The 24,621-nt window shown below is 39.0% G+C and overlaps 1 protein-coding gene across 3 annotated transcripts in view; it reads right to left on the reverse strand.

Annotated features, from left to right (window-relative positions):
• The window catches only part of nkain2 (sodium/potassium transporting ATPase interacting 2), a 151,538-nt gene that overhangs the window by 41,829 nt on the left and 85,088 nt on the right, over nucleotides 1-24,621 (reverse strand). For all 3 annotated transcript variants that reach the window (XM_047387777.1, XM_047387776.1, XM_047387775.1), the window contains one exon: nucleotides 5,578-5,778. In XM_047387777.1, the coding sequence (XP_047243733.1) occupies nucleotides 5,578-5,778 (201 nt within the window). The remainder of the gene's footprint in view (nucleotides 1-5,577; nucleotides 5,779-24,621) is intronic.

Below are 24,621 nucleotides of genomic sequence, written 5' to 3' on the forward strand. Positions count from 1 at the left end.
AAATCATGCTCTGGAAAAGATCTTGACAGCTGCTGTGTCTCATTGGGTATCCTCTTCCCATAAACATTGTCCACACAAAGCCTTATTTAAGATATCAGTTTTTTTTTTTTATTTATTCTGTCCACGTGAACTCTGTTTTCTTGAAATCTAAAACATTCCAACAGACAAACACCCCTTTATTATTTTTATCATTCTCTCCGTCAGTTACGTGAAAATCAGGCAGCTAACTAGTAGGCAGGAAGACAACTAGTCTTTCAGTTCATTGTGCAGTCCAATGAAACACTAACCGCTCACTTAGAGATGTGCCTTAAACCAGGCAGCCAGACAGCCAGTGAACCCGTCAGACTGTTGAGTTTGTGCTCAGGGAGCATGACAGTGTTTCAACACACCAATTACTGTAAGACAGTAGTAAAGCTGTTCGGTAGCTTGGCACTCAGCCACACTATAAGTAGCACTATCGATTTACAGAGAGAGACAGTAAGCACATGATGAGAGGGAACAGCAGGGCATAAGGGACAAAATTCTAGAAAAGAAAAAATAGACATTCACTCATTTAATAGGCGACATGATGCATACAGGCAGAATAAAAACACAAGCTTGTTTATTGCATCTGTTTGTCTATTTGTGAGCATTTTGCAAAAACAGAGGTGGGCCACAGAGGAGACTGAGATAAAAAGTGTCAGGTCGCCCTTATTTCTCCTGATTTGTCTTTCTGTTTTCTCATCTAATGCATTCAATTATCGCAGTTTGACAGAGAAGAAGAGCCACTGGCTGTATAAAAGCACCCCCCTTTCCAATGGTCCGATCTGTTCCACCCGGGACTCCGCTGCGAGGCTGCCTGAGAGACAAGCACGCTAATGTCTCTTTGCTGGCAAGCAGACATCAACTCTTCAAACTGGATCCAAGGGTGTCATACGATCATCAATCATATGCACAAGTTAAGTACTGATGAATTACTGTTGAAAGAATCTGGTATTCATTCATAAAAATGGGGTAAATTAAGGTATAAGCATTGCTTACTTTCTCTCTGAGGCCAGCAGAAGCAAACTGTCTCAGAGAAGTGCCCAGTAGAGACGCTATCTCTACAAGCCGAGTGAAGCGGTTTTCCCTGCCTGAGAGAAGGACAAAAAGTAGCCGCATCACCGTGGTTACGGTAACGTGCAGTTTGGCCCACCGACAGAACAGCCGCCACTCCCCACAGCTAAGGAGGTTAGCTAACCGTTTAAAGACTGCAGACGTTTCTTCAAACTTCGCCGCCCTGGACAACGTTCCTCACCACAGTTCATGAGGTTAAGTGTTTGCGCAGAATAATACAGAAGTGATTTAGATTGAAATGATCTAAGCATTTTTCATTTTATAAAATTTGATTTTGTTTGTGTTGAACTCAGCTATCTTGGTGCTAGCAGAATATCTGCAGCAAACGTGTTCAGGTTGTGTTCTGTTTGTGGGTTTTTAAAATTAAGACAAACTTTATTTAAAGGGTGATTTTGAACACCGAAGATCGGCCATAATGTGTCGTCCGCGCTTATGCATTTTAACCCCTTTTATTAACGGTATTTTTAAAGGAGGGGTGTTTGATTCTGGTGCTAAGCTATTAGCCTCCTTTGATAGCTTCAACTGCTAACAGGTAAGGACACGTGCTTTCTGCCAAATAATATTTACCCAGAAAGGTTGTTAGTTTCAAGCTAGTGAATAATAGTCCCTAAACATTATTTTACTAAATCTGATAACTAAGTAAACACCATTAAGCGTCATTTCTCCAGAAAGATTTGGCTCTTTTCCAAAATATTCCCTTAATAATATTTCTTTAAATATTATTTTAATAAATAAAGGCAGCTAATGAGACCCCATTGAGAATTAGTCATCCAGAAGGTTGGTTTTATTCAGCAGATCATTCTTAAAACATTATTTTATTAAAATAATATTTTATCTGATCTTGTATTGTGAATGGTTGTCTAAACGTTTGCTGATTATTGTCTAAGTTGGTTCCAAGACTAACTTAACTTCACTTCAAGATTCTTCAGGATAATCCTTGGTTCTCAAACATAAACATTGTATGGTAATGTTGCATCACTCTTTCGGTCATGATTTTCAATCATCTCTCATCAACTTGTTTATATTGTACATAGCCATTAGTCTTACCTATTCTTTAATTCTGCTTGGTAGTTTAGTTGGATTATTTTAGCATAGTAAAGAGTTTGTTGATTGAAATATGTTTGACTTTGAGTTTACTTATTTTTGTTAATAAATTCTTGTATTTTAAGAAATTGTGTGAATTAATTCCGTGTGTGTGCAGAGTTTATGCTGTTCAATAATGTCAGGGCTTGGCTCATTCCTTTCACTTTTGTCCTAATACCATCGCCTTACTGGGCTAGTATTCACAGGACAACCCTTAACAGACCGAAATATTATTTGATAAAATATTAATATTAAATAATATTCTCAGATTCATAATCCTAACACTTGGCACCAGGACACCCTAGGCAGGAGGTCAATGATTGACTTTGTTGTGTCGTCAGACCTTCGGCCACATGTTTTGGACACTCGGGTGAAGAGAGGGGCTGAGCTGTCCACTGATCACCACCTGGTGGTGAGTTGAATCCGCTGGAAGAGAAGAAAGCGGACACACTTGGCTGGCCCAAGCGCACAGTGAGGGTCTGCCGGTGATGTCTGGCAGAGCCCTCGGCCAGGGATGAATTCAACTCTCACCTCCGGGAAAGCTTTGACCAGATTCCGGGGGATGTTGGAGACATAGAGTCAGAGTGGACCATGTTCTCCACATCTCCACCAGCAGTAAGGGACACTGCCAAGATCTAGAAGGAGTCCTATAGGCTGTGGTTGGGTTGTGGGACTCCTGAGGCGGCTGACGGGTACCGTGAGGCCAAGTGTGCCGCGGGCCGGGCTGTGGCAGAGGCAAAAACTTGGGCCTGAGAGGAGTTTGGTGAGGCCATGGAGAAGGACTATCGGTTGGCCTCAAAGTGATTCACAAACCATGCATGTATGTATGTGTATGTGTATGTATGTATATATGTGTATATATACAGGTCCTTCTCAAAATATTAGCATATTGTGATAAAGTTCATTATTTTCCATAATGTCATGATGAAAATTTAACATTCATATATTTTAGATTCATTGCACACTAACTGAAATATTTCAGGTCTTTTATTGTCTTAATACGGATGATTTTGGCATACAGCTCATGAAAACCCAAAATTCCTATCTCACAAAATTAGCATATCATTAAAAGGGTCTCTAAACGAGCTATGAACCTAATCATCTGAATCAACGAGTTAACTCTAAACACCTGCAAAACATTCCTGAGGCCTTTAAAACTCCCATCCTGGTTCATCACTCAAAACTCCAATCATGGGTAAGACTGCTGACCTGACTGCTGTCCAGAAGGCCACTATTGACACCCTCAAGCAAGAGGGTAAGACACAGAAAGAAATTTCTGAACGAATAGGCTGTTCCCAGAGTGCTGTATCAAGGCACCTCAGTGGGAAGTCTGTGGGAAGGAAAAAGTGTGGCAGAAAACGCTGCACAACGAGAAGAGGTGACCGGACCCTGAGGAGGATTGTGGAGAAGGGCCGATTCCAGACCTTGGGGGACCTGCGGAAGCAGTGGACTGAGTCTGGAGTAGAAACATCCAGAGCCACCGTGCACAGGCGTGTGCAGGAAATGGGCTGCAGGTGCCGCATTCCCCAGGTCAAGCCACTTTTGAACCAGAAACAGCGGCAGAAGCGCCTGACCTGGGCTACAGAGAAGCAGCACTGGACTGTTGCTCAGTGGTCCAAAGTACTTTTTTCGGATGAAAGCAAATTCTGCATGTCATTCGGAAATCAAGGTGCCAGAGTCTGGAGGAAGACTGGGGAGAAGGAAATGCCAAAATGCCAGAAGTCCAGTGTCAAGTACCCACAGTCAGTGATGGTCTGGGGTGCCGTGTCAGCTGCTGGTGTTGGTCCACTGTGTTTTATCAAGGGCAGGGTCAATGCAGCTAGCTATCAGGAGATTTTGGAGCACTTCATGCTTCCATCTGCTGAAAAGCTTTATGGAGATGAAGATTTCATTTTTCAGCACGACCTGGCACCTGCTCACAGTGCCAAAACCACTGGTAAATGGTTTACTGACCATGGTATCACTGTGCTCAATTGGCCTGCCAACTCTCCTGACCTGAACCCCATAGAGAATCTGTGGGATATTGTGAAGAGAACGTTGAGAGACTCAAGACCCAACACTCTGGATGAGCTAAAGGCCGCTATCGAAGCATCCTGGGCCTCCATAAGACCTCAGCAGTGCCACAGGCTGATTGCCTCCATGCCACGCTGCATTGAAGCAGTCATTTCTGCAAAAGGATTCCCGACCAAGTATTGAGTGCATAACTGTACATGATTATTTGAAGGTTGACGTTGTTTGTATTAAAAACACTTTTCTTTTATTGGTCGGATGAAATATGCTAATTTTGTGAGATAGGAATTTTGGGTTTTCATGAGCTGTATGCCAAAATCATCCGTATTAAGACAATAAAAGACCTGAAATATTTCAGTTAGTGTGCAATGATTCTAAAATATATGAATATTAAATTTTCATCATTACATTATAGAAAATAATGAACTTTATCACAATATGCTAATTTTTTGAGAAGGACCTGTATGTGTATATGTGTGTATATGTATATATATAGATAATTGTGTATATATATTTATTTATTAGTTTTTGGTTTGTGAATTCTGGATCAAAAACATAGATGTTAATTAGGAAGGTTACTCAGTTAATTTAAGTGCAATTAGAGGGAGAAGGGGTATTAAAAATAAGTTTTACTTCTTCATACCCCTTTTCAGACAATTTATATTAATTAATAATCAATGTCAGATCTCAGGTTAAATATACTGACAAGTTTGCTTGTTGGAATATGTTTATTTTATGTTTATTTTACTGGTTGCTATTTGTGTTTAAGTTAATTTAATTTATTTGGAACTGGAAATTTAATTTAATGTTTACCAAACACTTTTTTGTATGGTATTTGGATAATTGTTCGTTTGTTATAAGCATTTCTGAAATTGATTTATTTACCGAAATCGTTGTCTGAAATAAATAAAAAAATATATATATATATATTTGTAAAATAAAAATGATACTTAATGGGTTAGCCTGCTATTATAATAAATAGGAAACTGAAATGTGACCTGGTTTTGCACATTTATGTTGTTCTCCTTTAAAACTCAACATTACAAGAAAATTGTGGATCTGACTAAAACTGTACACTGCATCTTTGTAGCAGTAAATAAATGTTTATATGCTTTAGAGAACAAGAATGTAAACGTAGCAAGATGTAGGATAAATTGTTACGGATTTCTACACAAACTTCTTTTCACAACAACTATTGCTTCCCCCGATGGCCATTAGATTAAAGAATGGGTGTAGGCTATTTCACCCTCCTAGCCTTTATTTATTGATGTAAACAGTGCTCCCAGCCATTAGCTAAGACATGCCTATTGATTAAGTAAAAGTTTTTATCTGTAAAATTAAGAAAGCATAGTTGACTCAAGAGAACACTCATTTAAGACAAATACTCACAGCTAGGAGTATCTGCAGTGAGGAATGAGCCACTTCTATGAACTCAAAGTCCATCAGACAGCCAGATATAGATATATATCGGTGGTCCTCGGGTGCCCAGGTAGGAGGAGGGGTGATGGGTGTTACCCTGCACCCAGGGCCGTTCTCCATCCACCAGGAACGATGCATGGACAGGTTGAACGTCAGGACAAGGTCAGATTCCTAAGGAGACGGACAGAAAGACATGCAGGCAGACGGTCAGAGACAGACAGAAGGAAGGTGAGTCGAATTACATCCTGAGACAGAGGACAGAACAGGCTGAAAGTCAGAGCAACTTTTAACCAAACTGGATTGTGGGGGTGAGTACTAAAAATAGAAAACAGAATTTATACATCTAATGATAAAGGATAACTGAGATTAAATCTGAATCATGCACAGCCATGTATATTAGACAGGGGAAAAGAATAATGGTACAAGGTCAGAGAAAAAAGAAAAACAACTGTAGAGCTTGGTTTGGAGATCATTAAAGACTCTTGTCTAGGGTTTCATTCGGAGACAGAGAAGAAAGATTTTCTGTTTCTGGTGTCACATAAGGGTCAGTAACTAAAAGGCATCTGCTTTAGTTTGAGGCAACTCTGCTGAAAAATGAAAACTGTGGGAATGAATTGGTACATTATGGCTGGGGTAGCAGCTTTTGCACTGTGACTTTTACAGAAATCCCAATGCTGGTCAGCTATTTAGATAATACTGAACTATCCTCATGGTGGTGATTTAGATTTAGCAAGATTTAATTTTGAGATTTAATTATTTAATGTCAAACATTAAAAAAAAATTGCCAACAGGGGCCATAGGCCAATTTCTGGTATTAAGGTAAACAAAGTATTTGAAAAGTATGTAGTATACAATAACAGTGCTGCCCCTCCCCAACCTGTTGCTGCCCTGACAGTTACCTAGTAGAACAACAATGCACACGCACACACACCCTCTTACCTAAGTGTAATGTAGAGAGAGCCCTTAACCAAACTGTTATGTATTCGAAGAGTGGGAGGAAGCCTAAGTACCCTAGAATCAATACATGCAAGGGAAAGACATGCTAACTCCAGTCAAAAACACTTCGGGATTAAAACCTAGGACTTCTTTAATAAGGGCTTATTAGATATTTTTGCTCAACTATGTTTCAAAATGAAATAACTATAAATAACTGTTATAGATAACATTAATATACCTCTACTAATAAATGTTATGTTAGTAGCATAAATAATTATTGTCCCCTCCTTGAACCACCACCTTAATGTGGTGGAGGGGTTTGAGTGCTCGAATGATCCTAGAGGCTATTGTCTAGTGGTAGGGTCTCCCCGAGTTGCTCCTCGCGGGACCCGGCCGGGCCAAGCCGGAATGAGAGATGTGTGGCCATCCCCCAATGGGCCCACCATCTGCAGGGGGAACCATGAGGGACCGGTGAAAACAGGACCGGGCGAAGGTGGAGACCTCGACGACCCAATCTCCAGATGCTTAGGCTGGCTGTAGGGATGTGGAATGTCACCTCGGAGGAGCCAGTTGAGGTGGCTCGGGCATCTATGCCGGATGTCTCCTGGACGCCTCCCTCGGAAGGTGTTTCAGGCACGTCCCAACGGGAGGAGGCCCAGGACACGCTGGAGTGACTATGTCTCTCAGCTGGCCTGGGAACGCCTTGGGCTCCCCCCGGAGGAGCTGGACGAGGTGTCTGGGGAGAGGGAAGTCTGGGTGTCTACGCTGAGTCTGCTCACCCCGCGACCCGGTTCCAGATAAAGCGGAAGACGATGAGTATGAATACGAGTATGAGTTCGAAATAATTATTGCTCTTCTGTTTTAAATAAAAGTCATTTTCTACTGTTATGCATGCGTGTTAATGCCATGATACAGTGAACCATTGTGTTTTAACTTGTAGTTATCAAACCAGGATAATTTCATACCAGCCTGTGTCTATCCAGCAGATCTTACCATCACAACATGGGTTTAATCAATCCTAATGTTAATATTTCAGGAAAATAACTCAGTCATTCCTTTTGATTCCAGAAAGGACAAAATAGTTCATCTTGGACAGGCTGGCTTCCCTTTTCGAAGAAACATATAAAGTTTTTATGGTGTATGTAGGTACATATACAGTCGTATCATTTTAAGATGTGATCACATTTAATAATAACAAGCATCACAGATGAAAGTAATTACAGAAAAATATGTAAAGTAAAACAACGGTTTTACGTTTGTGAACATTTTGACGTTTCACATTTTGCTACATGATATAACTTAAACGTGTAAAATGTATGTTGGAAAACATTCTGCATGTGTTTTTATATTTTACTACATGACAATACACTCACCGGCCACTTTATTAGGGACACTTGTCCAACTGCTCGTTAACGCAAATTTCTAATCAGCCAATCACATGGCAGCAACTTAATACATTTAGGCATGTAGACATGGTCAAGACGATCTGCTGCAGTTCAAACCGAGCATCAGAATGGGGAAGAAAGATGATTTAAGTGACTTTGAACATGGCATGGTTGTTGGTGCCAGACAGGCTGGTCTGAGTATTTCAGAAACTGCTGATCGCACTACCATCTCTAGCGTTTACAGGGAATGAGCCGAAAAAGAGAAAATATCCAGTGAGTAGAGGTTCTGTGGGCACAAATGCCTTGTTGATGTCAGAGGTCAGAGGAGAATGGCCAGACTGGTTCGAGCTGATAGAAGGACAACAGTAACTCAAATCACCACTCGTTACAACCAAGGCATGCAGAAGAACATCTCTGAATGCACAACACGTCGAACCTTGAGACAGATGGGCTACAGCAGCAGAAGACCACACCGGGTGCCACTCCTGTCAGCTAATAACAGGAAACTGAGGCTACAATTTGCACAGGCTCACCAAAATTTGACAATAGAAGATTGGAAAAACGTTGCCTGGTCTGATGAGTCTCGATTTCTGCTGCGACATTCAGATGATTGGGTCAGAATTTGGCGTCAACAACATGAAAGCATGGATCCATCCTGCCTTGTATCAACGGTTCAGGCTGGTGGTGGTGTAATGGTGTGGGGGATATTTTCTTGGCACACTTTGGGCCCCTTAGAACCAATTGAGCATCGTGTCAACGCCACAGCCTACCTGAGTATTGTTGCTGACCATGTCCATCCCTTTATGATCACAGTGTACCCATCTTCTGATGGTTACTTCTAGCGGGATAACGCGCCATGTCATAAAGCAAGAATCATCTCAGACTGGTTTCTTGAACATGACAATGAGTTCACTGTATTCAAATGACCTCCACAGTCACCAGATCTCAATCCAATAGAGCACCTTTGGGATGTGGTGGAACGGGAGATTCACATCATGGATGCAGCCGACAAATCTGCAGCATCTTTGTGATGCTATCATGTCAATATGGACCAAACTCTCTGAGGAATATTTCCAGTACCTTGTTGAATCTATGCCACAAAGGATTAAGGCAGTTCTGAAGGCAAAAGGGGGTCCAACCAGGTACTAGCAAGGTGTACCTAATAAAGTGGCCGGTGAGTGTATTTTTACATGTGGAAGAAAGATTTGACAACATAGCATACATGGACATGTTGCCAAATTTCTAAGGACACCTAATAAAACTTTAAATCTCTGTGTTCTTTAAAGTCACACCGAAAGCATAATATGACATAAAAACCATTATGAAAACCATATTTTCTTGTGTTTTGCCATCAAAATGAAATTGCTTTTTGGTTTGTAGAAATTGTGCCATTTGTGATAAAACTATAGCCTGCAGCCACTCTCCCATAAATGCCGGGACGTTGTAATTTTTATAGTCACATTCATATACTGCCACTCTATTTAAATTACACAATATAACTTTACACCTTTGAAAGTGAATTTAAACATAGTGCTGGTTCCTGATCAGTTTAAGAGACCATTATTTCACTCTTTAGATTTTTCTCATGTTTCACCTCAAACACACTTGACTCCTTCACCTTTCTGCAATAGCCTCCCTATGTTTGCCCCTGTTCATTTTCTAATAATTTGCATTGCAGTCTATCCTTTTTCTTGCTCAGCCTCTCTCTATTTCTGTATAATGAGTAAATGCCTCATTAGCACAGAGCTCTGATTAATGCCATCTCCCCTTGTTGTGCTCGTCTTTTTAATAATTAAAGTGTCTCCAAATTTCTCCCCTGCTCCTTCTTTCTCATCACTCTTCCTTTGTCTGTCACTTCCCTTTCTCCTCTTCTTTTCATATTCCTTTCCTCCTCACATGTCCTTTTCTTGCTTCTTTCTCTGTGCTCACTCTGTTTTAAAAGGTGCCAGAAAAGGGGTAGTAATTATTTCACAAAGGTATTATCCATCAGCGCTTAGCTAATGAGCCTATTTAAAAACCGCACACACAAACAAATGTAATCCACAGTTAAAAGCAGAATTTGGCAAAATGCCATTAAGATCAGGCAGGAATCAGTGCTGCTAATTGTATTGTATACTCTTTATTTGTGAGGGTAATGAAAATGTGACTGTGGCCCACTGGGAAAAAAAGCTTCACAGAAACTTTGGTTTCAGGAACAGCATGAAGGAATTTATACAAAAATATAGTATTTCATGATAAGCAAATAATATAACAAAATAGGGTGCGAAAAAAAAGGACAATTAGTTAAATAAAACAATTTCACCCAGCTGAGTAAGCTGGCTGTTGGTAACTAGCTTACTCAGCGGGGCAATGTAATTAGCAGTTAATTTATAAAAATATACCCAATTTTTTAATTGTCTAGTAAGAATCTGGTGAGAAATTTCAACTAAACTACCTGGCACAGCAAACTACAGCTAAGCTAACTACGTTAGCACGAGTACAAAAAATTATTAATACTATAAATTAGCTCACATTTCTTTGCTGCTAAGTTATAAAATCCACCTCCTAGCATCTCCAAATTAACATGAACTGGTGTCTGTTTTGTGTATGAATATATGGTTAGTCAGGTTTTAAGGGCCTGGTCCACAAGTTACATTTTTATAGTTTCATAGATACACTTAGGGAGAAAATGTGATCTTTCAAGTCGAGGGTTTGTGTATCTAGACATAATAAAAACGATATGCTCTTTAGCAGTTTCTAAAATATATTACTCTCATTGTACACAAACACACTACTGTTTCCAATCTATTGTTATTTATCACATAACGATGAAGCTAAAATATCTGCTTTTCCTGTTTTGGAAGAATTATAACCCACTTTTCTTTACAGTAATACTTGTACATTTTAAGATTGGCAGTAGAGTTCAGACCAATGTTATTCATGCAAAGGAGAAGGTAGTGGTCCTGCTGCTGGGTTGTTCCCCTCCTATGGCCTCCTCCACATCTCCTGGTGTACTGGTCTGTCTCCTGGTAGCGCCTCCAGGCTCTGGACACTACGCTGACACACAGCAAACCTTTTTGCCACAGCTCGCATTGATGTGCCATCCTGGATGAGCTGCACTACCTGAGCCACTTGTGTGGGTTGTAGAGTCTGTCTCATGCTACCACGAGAGTGAAAGCACCACCAACATTCAAAAGTGACCAAAACATCAGCCAGAAAGCATAAGTACTGAGAAGTGGTCTGTGGTCCCCACCTGCAGAACCACTCCTTTATGTGTGTCTTGCTAATCTCCAAAGATTTCCCCCTGTTGTCTATTCCATTTGTACAACAGCATGTGAAATTGATTGTCAATCAGTGTTGCTTCCTAAGTGGACAGTTTGATTTCACAGAAGTTTGATTTACTTGGAGTTATATTATGTTGTTTAAGAGTTCCCTTTATTTTTTTGAGCAGTGTAATTTGTCCTTTTTCTTTCCTCTCACACTCTGTACCTCACACCATCTATAATTTCCCGTGTGCCAGTGGAGGATCATGCACTCATGCTCTCTCTCAGGTCTATGTCTCTGACTGTGGGCTAGAACCGCTTCAATGATCCACATCTGTTTTTGCTCTGCCTTCCTCATCACCTCTCCCTCTCTTAATACCTCCAGCCTTCTCCCATCCTGTCTACCACTCTCAATTTCCCCTCAATTTCCCACCTCCATATTTTCCTTTGTCTTTCAGTCCCAGGAGGTAGAAAAACGGAGAGAAGAAAAAAGACCATTCAGAATGGTCTATCATCTGATTGTCTGACAGTCAACAAGGGAAGAAGTGGCAGCATTTTAATCATGCTTGGATCCCCAGAGCATAGGGTCAACAATTACTGTATAAACAAATTATAAATAGAAGAAAATCTAATTTTCTGTGTGTGCATGCCGGGTGAAAAACTGTGTTAAATAGTATAACCCTGAACGCTTCTGCATGTGGTTTTATGATCCTTTTATTCATTCAATTTTGAGAAGAAATGTTTCAAAATAAAATATATTTGTGACTTACTTCCTTCAGCAACTTGTTTTTACTTACAGTTTTACTTCAGAAAAAGAGGTTTAGTATTACTTATTTCTTGTATGATTTTTCTGTATAACATTAAAAAAAGATTATGGAGTTAGACACTGCCTTGGAAATTAGTAATACCCACTGAACGTTTCATATTTTGTAACATAACAACAAACCTCAATGTATTTTGTTTGGATTTGATGTGATAAGAACTGCACAATTATGAAGTGAATACATTTTTTTTCTATAGTTTAACAGTGTGGTGAGAATATGTATTTAGCGCCCTTTACTCTAATACCTCTGAATAAAATTAATGCAATCATTTGCCCGAAGTCACTTAATTTAATCTCACTATAAATCCAGCTCTTCTGTGAAGATCTCAGATGTTTATTAGGGAACAGTAATGAACAAACAGCATTGTGAAGACCAAGAGACACAGCAGACAGGTTAGTGATGACGTTGTAGAGAATTTTAAAGCAGACTTAAGAGATACAACTTGGAGTATTACTTATAATGGCCCAAAATCCAGACCTAAATCTAACTGAAAATCTGGGACAAGACTTGATAATTGTTGTCCTTACAATCTGAGCTCAGGTAAAAGTCAGTGTCTAGATGTGCAAAGCTAGTAGAGCTGCAGGTAGTTTTAAAATCTAAAGGTGGTTCTACAAACTAAACCCGGGGCCTGAAGACATATGCTTGCCACACCATTTTTGTTTTGTTTTAAGTCAAGTGGAAAAGAGGTACGGGATACCCATCATTCTTGTGTGAATTTCTTGCCTTGGCTCATTGGCCCACTGTCTACGTTTTGTTAGAAACACACAAAGTGAATTCTCAGCAGAGTTAAATGGAGAAAAATACAGTGCTTGGTGGAATGATAAGTATGTTTATAAGTGGACTAATTATCCACTCAAGGCAGCAGTAATGCAAGACTGTCTTTTATGATAAATTAAGAAAAGGATACTGCTAAGGAATCATGAAGAGCTGGACAATTCAATGTGCTAACCGATGAATTTGAATGTTACACAAGGCACTACCCTTCAAACACCTTACGTCCATGCACAACATTTTATTTAATAAGAGTTACGCTAATCAGTTGGCCAATTTTCTTTTTTTCGCTCTGATCTGTGATCAACAGGTCAACTATAAAATAATTTTAAAATTTTCCAATTTATAAATTACATCGAAACTGAGAACTATCATCACTTTTTGTCTTTAAACGCATTAACCCACAGCATTCAACTTAAAGCCCTTTTTTGAGGTCAATAAATTCTGATAATGATTACGGTAATAAGGAAATTTGTAATTGTTTTGTTTTCCTTCATTTTCAGTTGGACTCAAAACTACTTCCTCTATCAAAGAATATGCAGCATATTTTTTGTGTTTTTTTTCTGTCGTCCTGAAGAAAAAAAAACAAAAACAAACGATTGGAATGGGAATATGTAGTTTAGATCTCAAAGAAAACCTGCAATCAGTATCTGCTAGGAAAAGCCTGATCAGTGAAACTCTACTATGTAATATTGGCTAGTCATTGTGATTATTTAGTCCAGAAAAATAAGTTGAGGATCTTTTTAGCTCATAGGTCCCGTCCAAATTGATCTTAAATAAAACCGTAGAAAGTCAAGATTGGCCTCTTTGATCTAGCCCAACCACCTCTGATCCACATTTAAGCATCAGTAGACATTTTCATGTCAACATCTGTTCATCTTTTCTTTTTCAGCCACATTTTTATATTTAGAAAAAAGGCAATGTCATCTTTTCTATGTCTATTCCTTGAAATTTAGCTCATGAGAAAATTTTACTTTATTTTTAGAAAATTACCTAAGGGAGAGAGATCCAAATGTTCAGCAAGAGAAGGCATTTTAGTGCATAAAAACTGTAAACCAAATCCAAACCTATGCTCAAACTTATTATTTTATGTTCAGTCTAAATCAATGCATCGAACAAACATTTTATTCACTTTCTGCTGATTCAGTTTTTTAACCTGCAACTTTATTTACCCCTCTGTCTCCCTTTCCTTCATTTTCTTTATCTCTGCTGTCTCTCTCCATGTGGTTGTGTCTGTGTTATTTCGCATTAACACAATCAGTCACAGTGCATCTCACTACATTGGTTTTCGATAATTTCCCATGGGTGTTAGATGAGGTCTTAACCCGTAATGCTTGAAGCACTTCTCTCGTATCAGATTTGGTTGGGGGTTGAGGGTGTTTGGGAATTGTTTGTGGGTCTGTCTCTGTAAATTTGCTGGAGGGATCTTAACACTGACCTTAACCATACCAAACCCATTACCATTTCTGATAAAATGCTCCGACGCAGCCATTCTAATGTCGTCAATCTTTTAAATGGTGGAACAATTAAACCACTCCAGGGACATCCAATTTTCATGAAGGGCAGAGGTTGCAGAAAGAGATTGCGTGCAATCTCTCCAATCAAATTTAACCAGTTAAAACACAATTTTCCGGTGTTACAGAAAACCTAGTAGGTTACGCAATATATCTTAACCCTTAAAAAAACCATTAACGCTAATTTTATGTCTGGTTGTTGTATCAGAGCACACGCACTGACATGTCTCAGATCCATGTTTTTTGTCATGTGTGAATTACAAATCACAAGATCCCCCGCAGCTTCACATAGACATCTTATTTACTCCAAGAAGATGCAACTGATGTGAGAAGAATTGGCTTTATTTCTCAGAGCTCTTTGACAAGAACAAAGAAAGCTTGTTCAGGAACGATCCAAATGTTGGTCAAAATGTTCCATTTTAAGCACTAGACAAGAGATCTTTGCTTCCCAAAGTGTCAGGATCTGGATTGTGTTTGTGTTTTTGTGCTTGTTTCATGTGTTCATTTTCAGACGGTGCTGAAGCTCTCAGGTGTGCTGGGTGACAGGTACGACTTATTCCACTGATTATTCTGAGGAGTACTTAAGCGGGAGGCTGCCAGCACTCTGAGGCCAGATTGTTTTGCCACCAGTGGTACAAGCTCGAGCAAAACACTAAGTTTATGCTTCGTTCTTCGACCTCGTGTAACTTTGTCTTTGCTCCTTTTTTTTGCAGATTTAGAAAACCTAAGCTTTGGATCTATGTCACTGTGTACTGATTACGTCTTCGGAAATTACTCTGGATGATCAAGCCTATCTATGCTTTGTGGATTCCATACCCTATCTCCTGTTTTGGTTTGGATTCACATCAAGCTGGCAGTTTCCTGCTCCCGTCGTCTCCTGGACCAAACCGTAAGCGTAACCTGTCCACCCTCCAACGTAAACACCTGCACACCGAACTCATTCCTGTCCGCTCCGAGCTCACACTGAACAGCACCTAAGGAACCTCCTTCGTCTAACCTGGATCCTGAATCTTACTACCCCTGGTGACCTGACCACAGCTACTTAGTAAGCAGAACTATCGATCATATTAGTTTATTGTTCTTAGTTTCATTAACTTTTCGATTCCCTGTTCTCATTCGTTCTCTTCCCCTTTTTTCCATACAGTTGGAGTTTCGACCATTACTTTCCTGATTATCTTCCTTTAAATAAACAATCTTTTACTGATTTTGTTCTTCGGAGTGTTTCTCTGTATGTGAGTCAGATCTAATGCAAAAACAATGACACAAAGAGAGGTAGCTATTGTTTAAAAGTCAACCAAGAGGGAAGTAAGGAAGAATGACATTTTTAAAGTGTAAAGGGTGTTAAAATATATCAGTCTGGGTTACCTTTCAACCTGGATGTTGATGACAATGCAACAAATACAGAGTCAAAAGAGCTTGCAATAATTTTTTAGGTACATAAAAGTAGGTTTAGTGTAAGCTGAGTACGCTTACTTTAAATTTTAAGGAAACTGTTTCATCATTTTATCCAATCAAGTCAGAGTAAAAGGGTTTTTAGGTAAAGCTAGTCTAGTAGCCATCACTTTCTGATTTCTGGACTTCAAGTAGCGATTTACAAATTTTTAACACAATTAAAATATGGAAGTGGATAATTGAATCACCAGTTCTGAAATAATGCTGCTCAGTTGAATAAATACATTGAACTAAGCTCACTTTCCAGATATCTTACTGGAATGTAACTTTATGCAGTTTACTTGAGGATGTAATAGGCTTGAGTTTAATCTTTAGTTAAATTGAATAATTTATATAAGCACATAGCCAAGGCTAAAATTAGGGTCCCAGTCCAATTCAAGGTACCAGACTGGGGTTCCAATCAAAGCATTTTTTTTTAACAATGGTCCCTGACAGATTCCTGACAGATTCTTGTTTTAATCAACTGTCTGTTCTAGCCACATGTGGACACATTCTGTACAATTTTTACTAAATGAAAAAATACACATCATTTACTCGTGTGCATTGGGTCATCCCTCCAAATCACCAAAGTGAATTCCAGCTTGGCACTTTCTGTGGGGTGTGATCTCTGCAATAAATCCAGTATGGAAATTTTCTTGCTACTAAATTTTCCACAACCTGTTAGTGGTATTATAACAAAGGGGATGTTACTGGGAATGACAGTTGCTTAGCCATGAAGTGGTAGGCCTTGTAAAATCCCAGAGCGGGGTCAGTGGATGCTGAGGTGCAGAAGTCTCCCACTTTCAGCAGTGTCAGTGGCTAAAGACCTAAAAGGTTTATGCGGCCTTTAGATTGGCTTATAATAGAGCATTAGGAGCTTCAGTGAAGATCTTTTCTCTGGAGTGACTGATCACTCCTTTCTGTGTGGCGATCCATTGGAAAAGTCTGGGTTTGGCTGTCGCCGGTAGAACAGATTTTGAATGACTGCATGGTGTAAAGTTTTGTGCAGTTTAATTCAATAATGGGCTGTTTTTCAGGACCTGGACTCGTGACTTTTAGTTCTGGGGAAATAAACTCCTGTTTCAGCGTACCAAAAGGAATTTTGGACAGTTTTATGCTCCTTAATATGATGGGTCAGTTTCGAGATGGCCCCCTTCAGTTTATACATGGCCGAACACCAGGGCATAAAACAACGAGGCATAGAGAAACTTGACTGATCTGCACAGTCCCATGGTGTCAACCTGACAACACCTTTGGAATGGATCACAGGAGAGACTATGAAGCAGGCCTTCTTGTCCAACATCAGTGTCTGACCTTACAAATGCTCTTTTGGCAACATAGTTTATGATAAATGATAAAACTGTCTTTATTTGAGGTGATGTGTTGCTGGTTTGGACAAAATATCTTCTGCTGTCCACACAGAAGAAACTGCAGAATCAATAACATTATTGGTGAGTAACTAAGTACCAAGTATCCAAAAACTAATGTAGAGCATGTAACACTGATTTAATATAGTGTGATATTTTACTGCACTTTAAAGCTTTTTTCAAGCATAGACATGGCATTGATTTATCGTATTGGGCTGGGTCTAATCATTAAATGAAATTATTTAGTTTTGTATTGGGGGCAGAAACATCTTGATTGGGCTATTCTTACTAAAAATAAAGAAAACAATATAAATAATTAATCCCTTAATGTTTTAACTGTTCTGTCTAGAAGAGATAGCACTTAAGATACAAAAGTATGAATTAAGGTTGTATTCAAATATATTAATATCCAACAGTAGCTTGGAAACAAGTTAATTTGATTGCGGCAGTTATTCTTTTGTTATTTAATAAAGCATACAGCCAATCCGTGTTCAACCCGCCTGTTCTTGAACATGAAACTACACGGTAACAATGAATAATAATTAAATGAAATCAGTAATAACAAGAGCTTAGGGCTCAAATGATAAAAATTAGCTGGTAGAAAAAGGTCCCGCTAGAGAAGTGTTGATGGGAAAAAAGGCAATTTCATGCCATGGTTTCAGCAAATGCATCCATTGATCAAACACTGTCAGGGCTGATGGATTAACTTGGTGAATCGGGGTGGATGTTTTAACTAGAACGCCCGTGATTAAATGTGTGGGATCCTCTCATTCATTGTCTCATTCATCGGTGAATGAATAATTTTGGGGTTAAATTAAGTAGCTATTAGCATTCAGACTGGTAACAGTGATCTGTTTATTACTTTCTTCCAGGATGGGTTGGCTGGTTTGCTGCTTGATTTGTGTTATATTTCTTCGGCAGTAAGAAGCTCCCGTATGCTGACAACAGGCATTTAAGTTTTTATGTATCTGATATGAAAGGTATTTTTGATTCCTCTTTCTGTGAATGTGACAGATGAAAAGAAAATCTCTCTTAACTTTCTATTCTTTTACTTTTGGTTTCAGCTTTTGTTGTCCCAAATTCCCATCTCTTCCTCATTTTTCTCTCAGAAACGACTTGCTCGTATTTGGCTTTCTTCCTAAGTAGATCATAAAAATGATAAATATAAAATAAATATAAAAAAAATAATGTGGGACAAATCTCCCACGTGACCCCTCACCTCACCCATCAATGACTGACAGTTCAGCTGGCAAATGTGTGTATGGGTCCATGCTTCGGTAACCGTGTGCCATCTGACGCCCAGAGAGGAGCTTCATTTTTAATGTGACACACTGGACTCATGACAGTTAGCTGTCTGAGAGTGAGCATGTATACCATATGTGTGCCATATGCAGATTTTTGTGCATGTGTGTGTGTGTGTTGGCAAGCTTCAATGATAGTAGCTCTACATCCAGAGGCTCCTCTCCAAACCTGTCAGGCATGCCACAACAGAAATCTTTTTAAAGATTAATTTTATGGTGTTGCTGCTATATTAGATAGTGCAGTCACGAGTGACAGGGAGGATGGGAGTGTGACAGACTGATATGTGGTATAAATCTTGGGCTTAAACTCAAATTACTGTCAAGACAGGGTGTGCACCTTATCTTGCCTCTGGGGCTCAACAGGGACCCTATGGAAGGCGGAGATACACCTTAGATTGAAAGCTTCATCTGATAAATAGCTCAAAAAGAACAAAAAAAGATACTAACTCTGTAGATCTAATCCCCTAAAGTAATTTATCAACAAGTTAATACAAAAGGTAAACCTAAACAAATTTAAATATTAGCTTTAGTGTAGATAAAGGATTTTTTCAAAGTCTGATTTTAAAAAGTGGAAAGCGTACCTGGCTCCTAAAACTGTCAACAAATTCTAAAAACAAAAAAAATGAATGAGATGCAGTGTGCCACCATGTCCTGGGCATAAAAAGCATCAACCAAAACGACCAACATATCAATGACTGTGTTCTTTGTCAAAAGATCATAGACGTTCGGAAATTGGCTTTAGCTCTTGGTTTGGTACTGCAAATATTTCACATAATAATATACGACCCTCCCATTAGGTTGAAATAATGAGGGATGCCTTTGACTGAAGAAAGGAAAAAATGGAAAACACAACTGTCATGAATTTAAAACTCCTAGTTACAGCAATGTGCACGTTTAGTGTCACCCCTGTTAAAGATGCATGTTTTACTATAACAAATAAAAATCTTACAAAATCAAATGCAGAAATCACAAGCAATCCTAATTCTATTCAAGTAAATGTTAGTAAAAAATATTAAATTTGTACTTCACTTTGTATTAAGGATTTATAACTTTTATTTTCCTGGGGCATAAATATGACATTACACAGAGGACAATGTCTCTTAGCCACTCTTCAAACTGGGAAAGTCAAGAGAACATGCAATTAAAGTAAAGCTACAAAGAAAAGTATAAGAAAATGGTCACGTGTCTTATAGTCTATGTAAATGTCGGCTTTCAACTGTAGATAGTTACATTTCTTTGAGTTGACCTGGATTTTGAATTATTGGTAGAACACTTAATGTCAAGAGTCAATTCTCAATCTTTAATAATCCTGGTATCAACAAAGACTTCCTTCTAAGCAAATGTCGATGACTCATTGCAGAAGTGGGACAATCTGCTCTCCTCAAACCCACTTTACTATTGTTTCTGTCTGTTGTTCCTGTCTCTGTCCATATGCTTGCCTGACTTCAGGATTTCAAACTGAGCTAACAAACTCCAACATGTTCCCACCTTCACTTCCATCTCCGGGGAAAATGTCAGAGGTACTTGACAGATTTCATAGCTGATATTTCTGGCTTTGTTGTTATGCAACAAAACAGAGAGAATATTTGAGGTTCACTGATGAGACATCCGTCTGTGAGTAAAAAAAAACCACACACAGCCGGCAAGTATCATTTTGAATTAAAAGGAAACTGTTTCCACTGCTTAACTGCAATATTTTCTGTAATGCAACACTGATAAATGTTTTCAAGATGTGAATCTGGGGCTTCAGGCGTTCTCTTAGCTTCCAAACAGGCTGATTATTGCTCTGATAAAAGTACACTGCTGGAGCTCGGAAGCAGAGTCTGGATATCAGGTCTATTCATGGAAAAAAAATATGCTCTGAAAATAGCATCAAAGCAACGGCACTAATCCAAGAGTCACTGATTAAATGGCAAAAATCAAAGCCGCCTCATTGTGTTCCATAAACAGAAGACAGATCTCTGGAACAGAGATAAATGGAGGATGTCACTATCATTTTAATGCTGCAAAGCCAAACTACTAGCCTGAGTGAATCAAGTAATAAAACTGTTTTTTCTGTACTGGCCAACACATAAAGGCCTGCATTATGAACTGCTGTTGATCATTAATGGCGGTGCCGTCATGATGGCGACTGTCAAGTCACTACAAAGGAAGTACAGCTGAGGCGAGAGTGAGATGAAGAGGTGTACATGAAAAAGACTTGATTATAGGTTGAGTGGACGGAGGGAAAGAATGAATTACGTGGGGATGAAGAGAAGAGGCACAGGAGGGGAGGAAGAGAGACAGAGAGGAAAAGAGGAAAGAAAGAGGGAGAGGCTGACAGATTTCACTTTACATCCCAGCATTCACCTACAGAATACTGACAAGTTAGTGCAATATATATAAACTGAGAAAAGACTGAGCAAATGTCATATCACTACGACATATGCTGAATAACACCTGTAAGAAATAAATGAGAATTATTGCACAGCTAATACCAGAGGTATACATACAATGTGTAAAAAGGCACATTTGAAAAAAACAAACACCTTAAAAATCAGACTCAGCTCGTCTTGTATAACTTTCTTGAAATTTAGAGGCTTACATTTCTGTAGTATCTAATAGCACTACCCTTAACCTGTATGAGTTGGGTCAAAAATCTCTGGGTTAATGAGTGGGCTGTGTGATTCTCCTAAGCCTGGTCTTTTTTGTCCTTAAGCCGATGTGCAACTATTTTGGTGTGCTTAGAGTCATGGCACATTTGGAAGATCTCTTTGCTCCTCAGCTTTAACTTCCTTGCTGATTTCTTCAGATTTTGCTTTAATTTTTCCACTTAATGTGAGATCACGTGTTATGATTTGGGGTTGTTTGGTTTCTGGTTTTTCTCACAGTTTTTGAATCATGTTTCTGTTTATTATTTTCCTGGTCATGCTTTAGCTTTTTCTTGTTCATGTTTTGTCAAGTTAGGTTTTTGGATCTGGTTATGCTTTAGTTTCATGTTTTTCTAGTTATATTTCTATTAGTTTGTATCCTTGAAGTTCTGTTTTGCTCCTGTCACGTTGTGTTCTGTCTGTCAATTAATTTTATTTGGTTCACCTGCTCCAAGCTAATCTGTCTCCTTGCTCCTCCTGGTTCACGCTCCATAAATACACACCTGTTCAGTTACACATCGCAGAAACGTTTTCAGATCATGTCACCTGTGTCCTGTTGTTCACGCCAAGCCTGTCTTGCCAGCCTGCCCACGTCTGTTTTTGCCTGTCTTGCCTGCCCGTTTATTGTTTTGGTTCCTGCCTCCTCCTGTGAGTGAGTTTTTTGTTATTAAATCTATTTTCACTTACCGTCATGCTGCCTGCTTGTCTGCATTCTAGGGTCCTTTGTTGTACCACGCCTAACATCACGCCAGTGTAAACCCATCCCAGACCCTGAAATGAACCAGAGAACCATGCCCTGGCATGGTTTCAACTGCCAGTTTCAACAAGGTTTATGTGGACCCTCGAGCAGTTCACTTGCAGTATGAACGCATGCCAGGCCAGCTTTCCAAAAGCAGAAAGAGAGGATGTAATGTAATAGCAACATGTAAAAAGAAGTAGAGGAAAAACAAAGTAAGAGCGTGAATCCGAAGATGAAAGAGTTTGAAAATGTCTTGTGGGGCTACGTGGAGTAGTGAAGAGCTGCATTTGAACACCAAAGGTGCAGCAGAAACCCCGATGAGACAGACTTTCTTCTTTGTGAAACTGGCCCCATTAATAATCGGTTGCAGTTGCATGACTTTGTTTGGTCTGGTCTAAGAAATCTCTGTGTGAAAGCAAGCCAGGCCAACTGAACGTGTGGATTTTCTCACATTTACTGATCCCTGGACGGATTCCTGGACCAGACCAGCAGAGTGAATGCACTCTAAAAGACATTCACATGTGGCCCTGTAGTTCACTGAAATATTGTGAATTAATCAGAAGCTTACAAAGCTCTGAAATCACCACCATGTGATGTTTCCCAAATTGTTCAAATATATAGTAATGTTATTGTATGACCTGAAGCATACCAGGTAATTATTAGAAATAACTTACTTAGAGGACAGCAAAGTACATTTTTAGGAGTGGCCATAACAAAGCCATCATTGTGATGGCTAGAAAGGAGACCCAAAATGTTTGACCCAAGCAAGACAGTTTCAAAGCCCATTCTAGTAAATACTAAAGAAATGTAATGTGTAATGTGAAAAGAAAACAAAAAATGGATTTAACCGAGAAAAAAGATTGTGTCTCTCTATACATTGTATGTAAATATCTGATTTCAACTATGTTTCCAAATATTGTCTTGTTAGATATTTTCCCAACATATCCAGAAAATAATACAATTAAAAAAATGTCTGACACCAAAGTGGAGTCTTTAAGCAACATACAAAAAAATATTTCCTAGAATTGTTTGCTACATCTTTGTGCATTATCTAGCTAGATTTGTTATTGTAAAATACAAAAATGAATACAAGTTTCTGTTTAATGTGATTTCGTTGGCCTCCAGTATGCAAAATACGTTTATTTTATAACTAATAAACAGAAGCTATTGAAAAGCTGAGAAGCACATTCAGCAGAAATTTTATTTTATTGTGTTTTGTTAACCTTCTTGTTTTGCAGTGATTGGAAATAATCACACCAGAGCGTAATACATTTATTGTGTGAATCAGTGCAATATTAACCCTCAGGTCAGTAAACAAAACTGGCATCTGGAGCTGATGGATGTGGATCTCATGCAGTAGAACAGCTGGTGGAACCAGTCGGAGCAACAGGGGGGAGCTGGGACTTTGTGCCTCCCTTCTCCAACACAAACTGGGTCAAGGTTGATGAGCCCTTGAGTGAGGCGCACAGATACAGCTCTGGTCATAAAAAGACAAGCTGTTCAGCGTCTGGTCTGGGTGTGCTTGACTCTAATTGGTCAGAAGATAATTGATGAATGTGTTAGTAATTAACAGGCTGCTTTGTTGTTAATAAAAAACAGATGTTTTGATTCTGGTAAAGGGAGATAAAGCCTTTCAAATTACTTTTCTAAAATTATCAGGAGAAAAGTTAGACAAGTCATTCAACACCAGAAAGAAAGTGGTATGTTTGGTATTGCTGCACAGCACGTTTCAATCTCACTGTTGAAACATTTAAACTGACCCACAGGCTCATACTTTTGATATGATTAAAGACAAAAAGCCCCACGCAGCAGTACCCTCTCCTCAAAGGCAAAGTGTGTTTTACAACTGCTGAGCAATGAGGAGAGTAAAAGGTCTAAATGTCATTAAAACTGGAGATCAATGAAACACAGGCAGAGAGTGTAGGGCTCACTGTAAAACTTTTAGGTGCTGTGTGGATGGGAGACAAACTTAACAAGGCTCACAGTGTGTGTGAGACAGTGTGTGTGTGTGTGTGTGGGTGTGTGCGAAGCTCAAAGAGGGAATGAGGGAATCGAGTAGAAGGTACCCGAGAGAGCAAGAGCTGATAAAATTAAATCCTCTACAGCATTTACTCAAGTCCCAACTAATGGTAATTTTGATTGGAAAGATGGGAGAAGCAATAAGATGAAGAATAAGAATGATGTGTGTTGGAGAAATGCAATTCAGTGTGATGTAACAAACCAACAGAAAACACGTTACTGAAGCGTTCAGCAGAATGAAGTAAATCAGTGAAAATTGTGGTGGGAAAACTGTTTTTTTTTTCCAGCACAATGTAATCAAACATAATCAACATTCATTCTCTGATTTTTGTCAGGATGTGATGTTTTGGACTCTGTTTGTGGTTTTGTTTACCTTTTAGTTAGATGTTCTTACTTGTGTTTTGTATTCATGTTAGTTGTAGTTTCTTGTTTATGGTTTTGTATTTGTGTTTTCTGTTTATCCTACAGTTCTAGTTTTCTTCTGCCCCCCCAGTGTGGTCTCTCATCCTTTGTTCCCTTGGCGTTGCTCTCTTGTTCTTTGAATGGTATTATTATTATCATTATTATTGTTATTAGTCCTCCGGTCCCCTTTAGCCTTGTTCCTCTTGTTTATCCTTGTTCTCTATTTCCTCCTTTATAGGTTACCTTTAGTTATTGTTTACTTTTATTCTAGTCCTCGTTTCCTCTGCTTCACCCTCAGTTTTGGTTCAGTCAGTGTTTGTTTAGGGTTGTTTATTTTTTAGTCAGGGTTCTCTTTGGTTCCTATTCTGTTAAGTGCTTAGGTTGTTGTATTCCCTTGAGGTTCTCAGTTTCCTTTAGTTCATGTTATTCTTGATTCTTATGTTTTATTTATCT

The sequence above is a fragment of the Girardinichthys multiradiatus genome, chromosome 15, assembly GCF_021462225.1.
Source record: "Girardinichthys multiradiatus isolate DD_20200921_A chromosome 15, DD_fGirMul_XY1, whole genome shotgun sequence".
NCBI lineage: Eukaryota > Metazoa > Chordata > Actinopteri > Cyprinodontiformes > Goodeidae > Girardinichthys > Girardinichthys multiradiatus.